This window comes from Hipposideros armiger, unplaced genomic scaffold (genome assembly GCF_001890085.2).
Source record: "Hipposideros armiger isolate ML-2016 unplaced genomic scaffold, ASM189008v1 scaffold_304, whole genome shotgun sequence".
NCBI classification, from domain to species: Eukaryota; Metazoa; Chordata; class Mammalia; order Chiroptera; family Hipposideridae; genus Hipposideros; species Hipposideros armiger.
Genome location: NW_017731654.1, coordinates 1,707,462 through 1,719,016, shown reverse-complemented (window position 1 = coordinate 1,719,016; position 11,555 = coordinate 1,707,462). Strand labels below are relative to the sequence as shown.

At 54.9% G+C, this 11,555-nt stretch overlaps 1 protein-coding gene across 1 annotated transcript in view; it reads right to left on the bottom strand.

The window, feature by feature from the left end:
• Window positions 1-8,679, bottom strand: part of P2RX1 (purinergic receptor P2X 1) — a 15,672-nt gene extending 6,993 nt beyond the window's left edge. Inside the window, exon 1 of the mRNA XM_019659831.1 lies at window positions 8,305-8,679. Within this exon, the coding sequence (XP_019515376.1) occupies window positions 8,305-8,441 (137 nt within the window). The 5' untranslated portion in view covers window positions 8,442-8,679. The remainder of the gene's footprint in view (window positions 1-8,304) is intronic.
• Between the last annotated feature and the right edge of the window lie 2,876 nt (window positions 8,680-11,555).

Below are 11,555 nucleotides of genomic sequence, written 5' to 3'. Positions count from 1 at the left end.
CCACCCCCACCCCACGTGCATCTCGAGGCAACTCTCTGCTCCTAAAGCTACATCTTGGGCTGGAGGCAGGAGAGCTTCACCTGCAGCCCCCAGCTGGCCTGTGCCTGAAGTGCCATTTTTTTCACTATGAAAATACTAATTCCCAGGGAGGAGACCCACGGAAGGACGCCTTCAGATCCTTTTCCAAGAGCAGGATTTTCTGGGTTCTGGAGGCCAAGCTTCTTGAACCCCAATCCTCATTCCAAGAGCACTCCTTCCTTCCTGAGGTCCTCCCACTGAGAAACGATAGGGCATGATGGTTGAGAGCCTGGCAGCGTCTGGCCCCCAGTTGAGGCCATTGTGGGAGTGGCTCAGGCTGGAGGCCTCCCAGCTTTCCTGGGAAATTCTGGCCTCCCCTGCCCAGCATTCAGAACACCTGTTCCTTTGGGGTCTCCATTTTCAATCTGGGAAGTTCAGCGGGGCTCACCTCCCTCCTAGCTGCAGGGGAGGGCACATGACCTAGGCTTGCCAATCAATGTTCCATCACCCTAGCAACGGTGATGGGTCTAAGAAGGGGCACATGCCCTGGGAGGTAGATTTTTCTTGGAACTACTGGGAAAGAGACATCCTCTCTGCTGAGTGGCTAAGGAAGGTGGCTACAAGACCAAAACTACCGTTAATCATCTTTGCTACCTCACGGAGAGAACAAGAATGAAGCCAACTCAGAGGGAAGCCAGGCCAGGACATGGAGAGGGGTGGGCGCCTACAATGTCTGAGCTCCTGGATCCCGCCTACAGGATGAAAAAGCGACTTCTGGACTTTTCAGTTACATGAGCTAATAAATTCCCTTCCTTTATTTAAGCCAGTTTGGGTGTGGTTTCTGTTGCTTACAACCGAGAGTCCTGGACAACACTTTTCCCCAGGGAGTGGTTCTCTTCCTCAAAGACTCTTTCATGGAGATTCATGTAACTCTGTGCGTGCGTGTGTCCATGGTTTCCACCAGAATATGTAGCTATGCATCTCCAGGGCAAAGCTGTGAGCGCACCTGTGGCTGCGCCTGACGGTGGGCAGGTATATTTATGCCCCCTTCACCCCTCACTCTACCCCCAGTCCACCTCTCCAAGCAGACCTCAAAGCCCCTCAGCTGTGCCTGGTAACAGACCTTAGTCTCAGAGTCACTGCCAGCTCTCTAGGGGCTGTCTCTCTGCTCCAGAGCCCAGGAAGGCAGCCCACCAATGTCCACCTCTCACCTCATATAGTCCACCTTTCTCTTTCTCCAAGCCCCTCCCCCAGCTCAGCACTAGAGCCAAGCCACCTCCACCCCCAAGCCTGTCACCTCCACCCACAAGCCCAAGCATGGTCACTGCTGCCCCCTGCAGGTCCCAAATGGCAACAGATGAGGCACGACAAAGGCCCCCAATTCTGTGTCCGGAGCCTGTCTCACTGCCTGCAGCCCCATCCCCCCCACCCTCCTTACGTTCCTTCCTCCAGGATGGCCTCTGACTTCATGCCCAAGCTCTAAGGAACCGCTGGGGAGTGATGTGGGATCTGCTCCATACTCCGAACCCCCCTGCAGGAGAGGCCACTGGCCTCTCTCATGGCACCCCCGACCCCTGATGTCTGGCAGCATTTCTTTCTCTCTTCGCCCATACCAACTCCTCACACTATAGATGGGGAAACCGAGGCCTGGGGAGCGTCTCTCCCCAGAGTCAGAGACAGACCCCAGGCTCAGGGCCCTCAGCCCAGGACTCTGCCCCCCTCCACTGAGCAGCCAGGCATCAGCAAGTCTACCAGGAACCAGGAGCACATGGGGCGGGGGGAGCAGAGGCACACGGAGGCTGCACAGTGGGGCTGATGCAGCCACTCCAGGGTGTCTGCCCCCCCTGGCTGTCAGTTCTGGGGGTCAAAGGGAGAAGTCAAAACTGGCATCAATGACCTCAGTTCTGGTAATAATAGAATGACCATGGCACCAGTCCGCCCTCCCCCCTAGCCCAAAGCCATGCTCATCTTGACCCAGGCTTGCGGTTCCCATCCTGGGGAGATCACCAAGTGGATCTGATACCAAAGACACTGGCATCTTCAGCAGTCCCTCCTCTTCCAGAAATTCTCTTTCCCAGTTTTTCCACCTTGTCCTCAGCAATGCCCTACCCCGAGTCTCTCTTCTCTAGCGGACCCTCATGGAAGGGGCCACATGGTGGAATAGCCAAGAAGGTGGCCTCTGGGTGGCACAGAGGCCACACGGTTCAGGTATCAGCACTGCCACTCACCAGCTGTGTGGCTTTGAGCTAAAGACTAAACCTCTCTGAGCCCTGGCTTTCTCAGTAAAACATAAGTGATGGCACCTATCTCAGAAACACTGCTCATTCAACAAATATAAGCAAGGCCCTACCGTGCACAAGTGGTGGGCTGGGTCCCAGGAAGAAAAAGACTCCAGGTGATTGAGGGATGCTCCCATGAGCTCTCTATAAAGAAGTTAGCATGCAGTAGGCACATAAATAATCCTCCTATGTTCCCTGTCTCCACTCCTCCTTTACTAATTCTTCTTTAAATGCCCATCTGCCCCCATCGCCCTGTCCTCCATTCTCGGCCCGGGCAGACCCTCATGTGAGCTGTCACCGACACACTGCTTTCCCCAGATTTCTATTTCCACTTCTGTACTCTCCCCCAAAATTCAATTCCACACATTCATTTAGTCATTCAACAAATATTTATTTATTGAGCCCCTATTATGTGCCAAGCACTGTTCTGGGCACTAAAAATACAGATATGAACAAAACAAACCAAAATTCTGCACTCAAGGAACTTATGCAAATGTCTACATCTCCCACTGCTTGGTGATACACATTCTTTCCCCCACCCTGGCCCCCCACCCCAGATATCTCACAGGTACCTCAAACTCCACTCGATCCCTTAGAAAACAGTCTGGCAGTTTCTCAAAAAGTTAAACATGGGAATAACCTTTTGACCCAGCAATTCCACTCTTAGACGTAGACCCAAGAGAACTGAAAACACATGTCTACACAAAAACTTATGCACAACTGTTCACAGCAACATTATTCATAAGAAGCAGAAGTGGAAACAACCCAAACGTCTATCTACCAATGAATGGATAAACAAAACGTGGCGTATCCACACAATGGAATATTATCCAGCCATAAAGAGGAGTGAGATACTGATACATGCTACAACGAATATGGATGAACCTTACAAACATTATGCTAAGTGAAAGAAGCCAGACACAAAAGGCCACACAGTGTATGATTTTATTTATATAAAATGTCCAGCGTAGGCAAAGTAGGATGTATGGAGGGGGAGTAGGGAGTGATTGTTAAGGGGTACAGGACTTCTTTTTGGAGTAGTGAAAAATGTCTGAAATTAGATAGTGATGCCAGTTGCACAAATGTGTGATTATACTTAAACCCACCAAACTATATATTTTTAAATGGTGAATGTTATGGCATGTGAATTATATCTCAAAGCAAAAATTCAGTGGGACCAAACTGAATGCCTCATCTCCCCATAGAACTTGCTCCTCGGGTGTCTTTATCTAGGCGGATGGTGCCGGACCTACCCCATTCTTAGGCTCAAAGCTTGTGCATCATCCTCACGCCCTCTCTGTCCTACATGTCCACATTTTTTGGGCCCCTCCATCCTTCCTGTCCTACCATGGCTTTCATCTAAAGACCCAGAGGGGTTTGTTGTGGGGAGGCTGAGAGGAGCTGGGGCAGATGCTGGGGCAGCTCCAGCGTAGGGCTGGGAAGACAGGTCACGTGACTGGTGGACCACAGCGTGTAACACAGGCCACTAGCAGGAAGTGACCAGACCTGGCACGTGCTATGGGACAGAGCAGCCTGGAGGTGGCGGGCAAGACCAGATTTCAGGCCTGGGAGGGACTAAGTTCAGAGCCAGGGCCCAGTTCAGAGGGTAGTCCACACACAGTCTACAGACAAGTCAGGCTGACAATTTGTGTTTTAAAATTTTTGAATGAGTCACCCCCCTCTGAAAACCAAGAGGCTCCTTTCAATTCAAAATAAATTCCAATTTCCCATGGCTCGTGAGAAGTCAGGAACTCTGACCATGCTGGGCACATGTGCCCCTGCAGCAATGATGGGCAGAAGCTGAGCAGCGGCACCCCTGGTGCAGGGTCTGCCAGGGTCATGACCTCTGCGTTCCATGCCCACTGCTTCTGCCTTGGCCTCATCCTCTCCTCTCACCGTTGCTGCTTCCTCACAGCTGCCCTGCCTTTGGCCTCCACCCCCACCCCAGCACCTGCCTGCCCCGGGGCCTTTCCCTGTTAGACACCCTTCCATGTCTCCCGTTGCCTGGAGAAGAAAACCCTATATTCGGAGGCCTGAGCCACTTGCCCGGGCTTACCCCTCCACCCCCTCTCCCGTGGCTCCTTTCATGCTTCCCCAGCCTAGTCCTACTGACCCTTTTGCTGTTCCTTTCCTGCCCCAGGACCTTTGCTCACACTCTGCTCTCTTGCAGGGGTGCCTGAACCAGGTGGGCATCATACAACCAGGCTGCACTAATCAGAGCATTCGTTTCTTTGGCCACAATGATTGGTTCTGAGATGGGCACTTGACCCAACCTGGGCCAGTGAGAGCTGGACCTGGGACTTTTGCTGGAACTCTGGAGAAAGAAACACTCTTGTGCCCTGGGGGTGACTGAGCGGGTGGGATGTCAGCCTGTCGTTGCCGGTGGCCATTTTGCCACCATGAGGACACAGAGCCTGCCTGAGAATGAAGCCTCCACAGAGGAAAATAGAGTCAAGAAGAAGAGAAAATCCTGGCTACTAGCTTCATTGGAGAACCCACGGGACCAACTTGAATGCCTCGTCTCCCAGACGACACTTAGAACTTGCTCCTCCTGTGCTCTCATCGGGGAAGATCCAGCCAGGCCTGAAGTCCGCATTGATTTTTCAGTTACATAAACCAATCGATATTCCCTGCTCTTCCTTTTAAACCTACTTTGATCAGGTTTCCATCACTAGGAACCAAAGGAGTTCTGGCTAATTCATCCTCATCTTCTCGCTCTCCTTCTGTCCACCCTCTGTCCCACCTCTGTACCATGGAGCCCGACACAGCACTAGGTATGGAGAAGATGCTGTAGAAATGTCCCCAGATGTGTTTCCCAACAGTCATTTGTAGCTGCCCTGATCCCTGGTTGTTGTGCTCCAAGATCCGTTTGAAGATCTCAGAAGCACGTGGTTTCAAGAACGCCACTGGGGCTCAGGGAAGGGGTGAGGACTGGGGTGAGAAGAGGCCCGGGGTGGGGGGTGCTGAAATGAAAGCCTCCAGGCCTTGGTTCAAGATTGGTTCCATCACAGTGTCACCTCCTCTGGGAAGCCTCCCAGGCTCTCCTTTCCAAGCTGCATTCACAAGTCCCCTTAGGACTTTCCTGTGTGCTGCAGCTAGACTTTTCTCTTCCCCTGGCCAGGGCTCCCCAGGCAGGGACATGTCTCAGCACACCCCTTGTATAGGCCTGCTAGATCATGGATGACAGTCCCACTGCCTGCACACCTTCAGTTATGGAGAGCTCATCACTGCCCAGGAGACAGCTCTAACTACAAATTAACCACCATAGTTTGAGCCAAAAAGAGTCTTTGCTCAGCCTGCCAGGGCCACCTGCTCCCTCTACTTGCCCTGGACTTCCTGCAAGAGTGTGACAGATAGAAAACGCAACCTGAGTCCCCCTCCTCAGAGACTGTGCAGGTTCTCAGCATCTAAGCCTCTTTGCCTCTGTCTCAGTAACTCTCTCTCCATTTCTAAGTCTCAAAGCCGCTGAGGGGTTGTGCTTCAATGTCTGCCCCTCTGTCCAGGTCTATCGTTGTGACTGCCCATCCCCTACCTGAGCTGTGCCTGGGGTGCGGGAGTGTGACTCTTCTCCTATGCTCCCCTCTGACCCCTGCAACACTCACGGTACCAGACATTGTGCTAGACAGGGGCCTTGGAAAGAGGTGTGTGTGGGGAGGGTGCGGGGAGAGGGGTAAACAAAGAAAGACTGTCCTTCCTCAGGAAAGAGAAATTGTTGAGCCTTTGTGCAATGTCTTTAGAGGAGTTCCCCCCACCCCTGCTCCATGGAACAGCTGGGAAACAGGCCTGAGAGTAAGACCAAGTCCAGGATGGTTTCATTCTGCTGCTGTGGGCACCTAGCCGAGCTGTCAGTGCAGCTGTGGCCAGTGGCCAGACGAGGGCGCCAGAGACAGCAGGAGTCAGAACCTAAGCAGGAGTGGAAGCCTGGGCTTTGGGGTGGAGTTGGGAGGTGTTTGGAGGGACTATGCCTTCCGTTCTCTGCTATGTGACATGGACAGTCAGTCCCTCCCTGAGTATGTTTCCCTTCCAGGGTATCAAGGCACACAGCTGGATTCAAATCTTGGTTCAGCCTCTTTCTGGCTGTGAGATCCAGGCTAAATCACTCAACGTCTCGGATTCTCACGGATGCTGAGGAGGCCACATCCATTTGGAAACTGAGTAGACTGTCTTGGGAGGGAGGGAGGTAGTGAGGTCCCTGTCACTGGAAGTATGTGTTCAGGACTGGATATGCTGCAGCTAGGGGTGGGGTGGCAGGACTGTCCCTTTCCCTCTGACAGTCTGTGACCAACACACAAGAGGGCGCTGGTGCTGCTGTCAGTGCTGACCTGAACGGAGACGTAGGGAGCCTTAGAGGACACAGTGAGGACAACATTCTCCCAGCCGCTTCAGGTGAAGGGTGAGCAGGCAACCTCTCTCTCCCTTAGAGGATCAGGAGAATGGGTAATGGTGGGCTTTTAGGCCTGTCCTGTGCCTGGCATCACACCATCAGTGCCCCATTCGGAAGGTTCTCAGAGCCCTTGTGAGGTGGGAAAGGAAAAGGCAGAGTCGAGGCCTGGGGGTCAGGAAGCCTCAGTTCTAACCAGGACTCAGGGCAGACTTGCCGTGTGACCTGGAAACCCCACTGCTCCTCTCTGAACCTCAGTTTCCCTCACAAACTCAAATGACATTGCAGATGTCAAACTGGTTTGTGAAGACGAGGAAGGCAGAGGCCAAAATGTGTGAGAGGGCTGGTTCTGGCACTGGCTCCACCTGACCAGCTCTGAGGCCTTGGGGGCCAGGTGAGGCAGAGGGAAGGCAGTTTTGGGGAACCCTGGGGGGACCAGGACTCTATTCAGCCTGCCTGGACTCCAGTCAGCAGTCCTGGTTTGGTCCCTCTGCAAAAATGGGAACATGGAGACCAGAAGGGCAGGGCCCTCAGATTCACACAACAAAGTCAGGCCGGGGCTGCTGGGTGCCCCCAGACCCCTCATCGGGGGCTGAGCCCCTCTCAGTGGCCCTAGGGCCTCCAGGAGTTCCCTGCAGAGTCACTGTGAGTGGACATAATACTCCACACACACACACATACACACACACAGGGGCACGTGCATCAGACACCCAGCCATCTCAGCCACAGGGCATGCACATGGGGGCACTCAGCCCCAGGACGCACCCAGCAGCCACACTCACTGGGCACACACGTAAAGACATGAGGGCACACATACCTACACAGAGCTCTGGGTTTGACACACATGCATCCATATACCATACACACACACGTGTATTTGCACAAGCACACAAATGTGCAAGCCCCTGGCAGGCCTGTCTTGGCTCCCAGGACAGCCAGGCTGATTTCAGGAAGATGGCCTGAGCATGATCCCCCAGACAGCCAGGCTGCAGGGGAGTCCCGCCCTGCTTCTGCCCCTGCACTCCTGGGACAATGGGACAGGTCCCAAGATGCCCAGAAAGGAGCTGTCATCCCTGAGACCAGAATGACCTCCAACCTGTGCCTGACATGCCCCCATTAAGGCACTAAGTCTTCCCAATTTGAGGATTTCTCTGCTCCAGGGGTCTCAGATATCCCAGGATGCTTCTGATTTAGGCAGGGCAGGTGGGAGCAGGGCCTGTCAGATGGGGTGTGGCCTTTGTCTCTGGATACGGGCCTGGCTTGACTGGGAGGTCAGAGGTAGAGGGACTCTGACTGGGGCTTCCTGGGGCCCTGGCTTCTCAAGCCACTCACCACTTGAGGGGACCATTAACACTGAGTCAGTTCCTCAGAACCCAGTGGCTTTGCGGCTGGTTTACCAGATGACCCAGGACAGGGCTTCCCCTCTCCGCCTCAGTGTCTCCATCTTGACAGCAAGTTCCCAGGCTTCCATTCCTTCTTAATAGCACCATGGGTTGTCAGGAAGGATGACAACGAATGGAGAGAAAGAGGGGCTCCTTGGGGCCATGGGAGGCATGCCAGAGCCTGGGGGACAGGCCCAGCCTGGGGGCTGGTGTTAGAGGACAGCAGGGAGGGTCCCAGACTCACCCGACAACGTAGATCAGAACAACGAGCTGGATCAGTCTGAAGATGATGCCCACTTTCTTGTTGCGCACGAGCACCATTCGGGGAGTGTCGTATTCAAAGAAGAAGGCAGCCAGCTCATCCTGGAGCCGCCGCGCCATGGTGGGCCAGGCTGGGGGCCGAGAGCTGAGCCCCGGCACAGCGTTTGCTCTCTAGGTGAGCCAGGCGTCAACACCCACGTCTACGGCCGAACTTCCAGGGGCTTCCCAGGCCCTTAGGTAGGGCAGGGCAGGGCAGGGCCAGAGGTCAGGAGTCAGAGGTCAGTTGGAGGCACTTGGGTTGGGAGGGAGAGTCCTTGGGTGGTCAGAGCAGCTCTTGGCCCCTGGCAGGCAATGGACTGTGGGCCAGCTGAGCCTGTGGACAAATAAATTCCCAAAGATAGATGGGGGTGTGGCTGGCTGGGCCACCCAGGCCCAGCCCCTCTGCCCCTCCTGGCTCCGCCTGAGCCCTGCTGGGCCTCCGGAAACGGGAGCTGTTGGCAGGAAACCACGGGCCACCATCACAAGGCAAAGATAAAGCTGTCAGCCCCCCACCCCCATGAACCTGGCGGAACAGGGCTGGGGGCTCAGGCCAGGGCCTGGGTGGAGTGGCCTCAGGCCGGAGCCCTCCCCAAACCAGGGACCCATCCCCGTATCCAAACATCCTCCCCATCCTACCTCTGCCCCCAGGTGGGGAGCTCAGCCTTGGCGGCCTACAGCCAGGAAGGCAGAGGAAAAATGGCCACTTCTGGTCCAGCCGCCTGACACTTTCCGAGCCTATCGCAGGACACCCCCACCCCTGTCCTTGTAGGCCATCTTCCATCCACCCCCACCCCCTCACCACCCCTTAGTCCAAACCTGACCTATGCACAATCAACCTCAGTGTCAGGCTGGCATCTCCATCCCCTGATCTCTCCTCTCCCGCCATCCGTCCTGTCCCAGCCACACCTCCACCAAAACAAGCAGAGGGAGGCAGGTGCCCATACAAGGCAAGGGCCACACCTGTACACACCACCATCGGGCTCCCTGAGGCACAACTGGGACAGCCTGACATCAGACAGCCTCGGTTACCCTCCCTGGTTCTGCCACTTGCTTCCTGTGGGGGCTTGGGTAAGTTGCCTGCCCCCTTATCTGTGAAATGGGGATGGTAATGGAATTTTCCTCCTAGGTAGAGGCCCCGTGGGGATATGTCCTGACAACACCAAGAACAGAGAGCTTGAGACCACTAATGAGCTTGGGATACAGCCCCTCTACAGCCCTCAAACCCAACCCTGGCTTTCAATGCAGGGGCCCCCAGGATAGGGTCCCTGTTAGCTCTCAGAACTCTTAGAGCTAGAGGCCTCTCTCAACCGTCAGCCTGTTTTTTTGCAGATGAAGAAATTTGAGCTCAGAGAGGAGCAATGAGTTGCCCAAGCTCACCCTAGGATACACTGAAGGCCCCAACTTAAAGCAGGAAGAGCACCCTGGCCAGCCCTCAACCCAGGCTGAGTGTCTTCAGGGCTCCCTCTGAAGATGGAAAGTGAGGCTGGGTGTCCTCAGAGTCCACACTTCCCCCCAGTCCAAGCTGCCCCACCCTGAAGGCTGATAGGAGTCTTCTTCCTGGCAGGCCTTTAGCTGGGAAATTGCTCTGGGCAGGGAGCCAGGCCCCCGGTTGGGAACCCCAACTGCCTGTCTGAGCAGAGCTGCTTTCTGGACAGCAAAGGGCCCCACAGAGGGCAGGCGTGCACAGCCTCATCCAGCACCCCAGGCCAGTCACCCCCCCACACACACACACACTCCGTCAAACAGATCAGCCTCATTCCACGCAGAGTTCCTGCCAAGCTCAACAGTCTGTCTGACGCCACCTTCAATGGGGATAGGGAGAACCACATCCTGGGCTTTTCTAAGGAAAAAATCCAGAGATGCTGGGAGCCAGAGCTGTGGTGGCCACATCTCCTTGGCCCAGGCTTGACCCTAGACAAAAGGGCCTGTCCCCTTCCCAACTGACCCCATGGCACTTGGAATAGCAGGCCTCAGGACATGAACTGTTTGCAGTGGGGAGCAGGGTGGGTGCTGGCACTGTGTCTGAGCCATTTCTGTGTCCCAGTCCACCCACACTCTCCTGACATGCACACCACACTCACGAGGTCAGCAGGTGCTAAGTGAGGGCAGGAGACGGGAGAAAGGGAAGGCGGGGAGGGAGGGAGGAAGTCAGGCAATCATTCTCCAGTCTGTGTCTGTCCCCTTCATACCATCACCATGACTTTCTCCTCCTCTTCCTCCTCCTCCTCTTCCTCCAAGGAGCCAGGCTTACTGACAGACAGAGGCACCCATGGACAGATGGCTTCCCCTGCCTGACTAAATGTAGCAGCACTGTGGAGAATGGAGGGGACCCATGTGCATTCTGGAGGCCAGCCCAGGCCTGCAAGGGGGTCCTCAAGGGGGTGGGCACAGGCTCCAATGGGTCTCCTTAGCCACTCAGACAGACTTGCTTAGCGGACACACACGTGCTCCTGTTACAGCCTTGGTTCTGACCCTGACACTCAGAAAACAGACTGGCAAGGAGGACTGTCTCATTCCAGGTTGTCGTCACATCCAAAGCATGCCCCAAAGGAAAAGGAATAAAAGCAACTGCATTTCTCTTCCGAAACGTCTTTTCTTGCTAATAACTCCATGGGAGTAAGACAGGTCCTGGTTGGGTCAATGTCTCTTTCACTGGTTCTAAGAAGCATCTTTCCATCTGAGCCTGTGCTTTTCCAACACTGGCCCCAACTCCAGCATCCCAGGGACAGACACTTGTATTTGTTCTAGGCATTGTGAGGAGCAGGGGTGGCCAGGGAAGGGGTCAGAGTTTACAGGGACACAGTGCTTTCACATTCAGCAGGTTTTCTTTAAAACAGCCCTATGAGGTAGGTACTAGAATCCCCATTTTGCAGATCAGAAAACCGAGGTTCTGGAAGTTGAGTGCCTTGCCCAAGGTCACTCGGCAAGTAGCTCTCATGTCTGTTGGTGGCTGGGAAGGAGGCTCCCCAAAGTCTGAGAGCCTGGCCCAGAGCCCACCCCAAGGCTCCAGCACTTGTGTGTCGCCAGATCTGCCTTATAAGCCCAAAGGCCGGGTGGCTGGCTTGGATGCTGGGCCGGGCCTTGTAGGGAGACAAGGCAGGGCTGCCAAGCTCTCGGCCCCAAGACAGCCTCCTCTGTCTGGCTAAATTTAGCGGCTCTGTGGCGTGTGGAGGCAGCTTGTGTCCATCCTGGGGG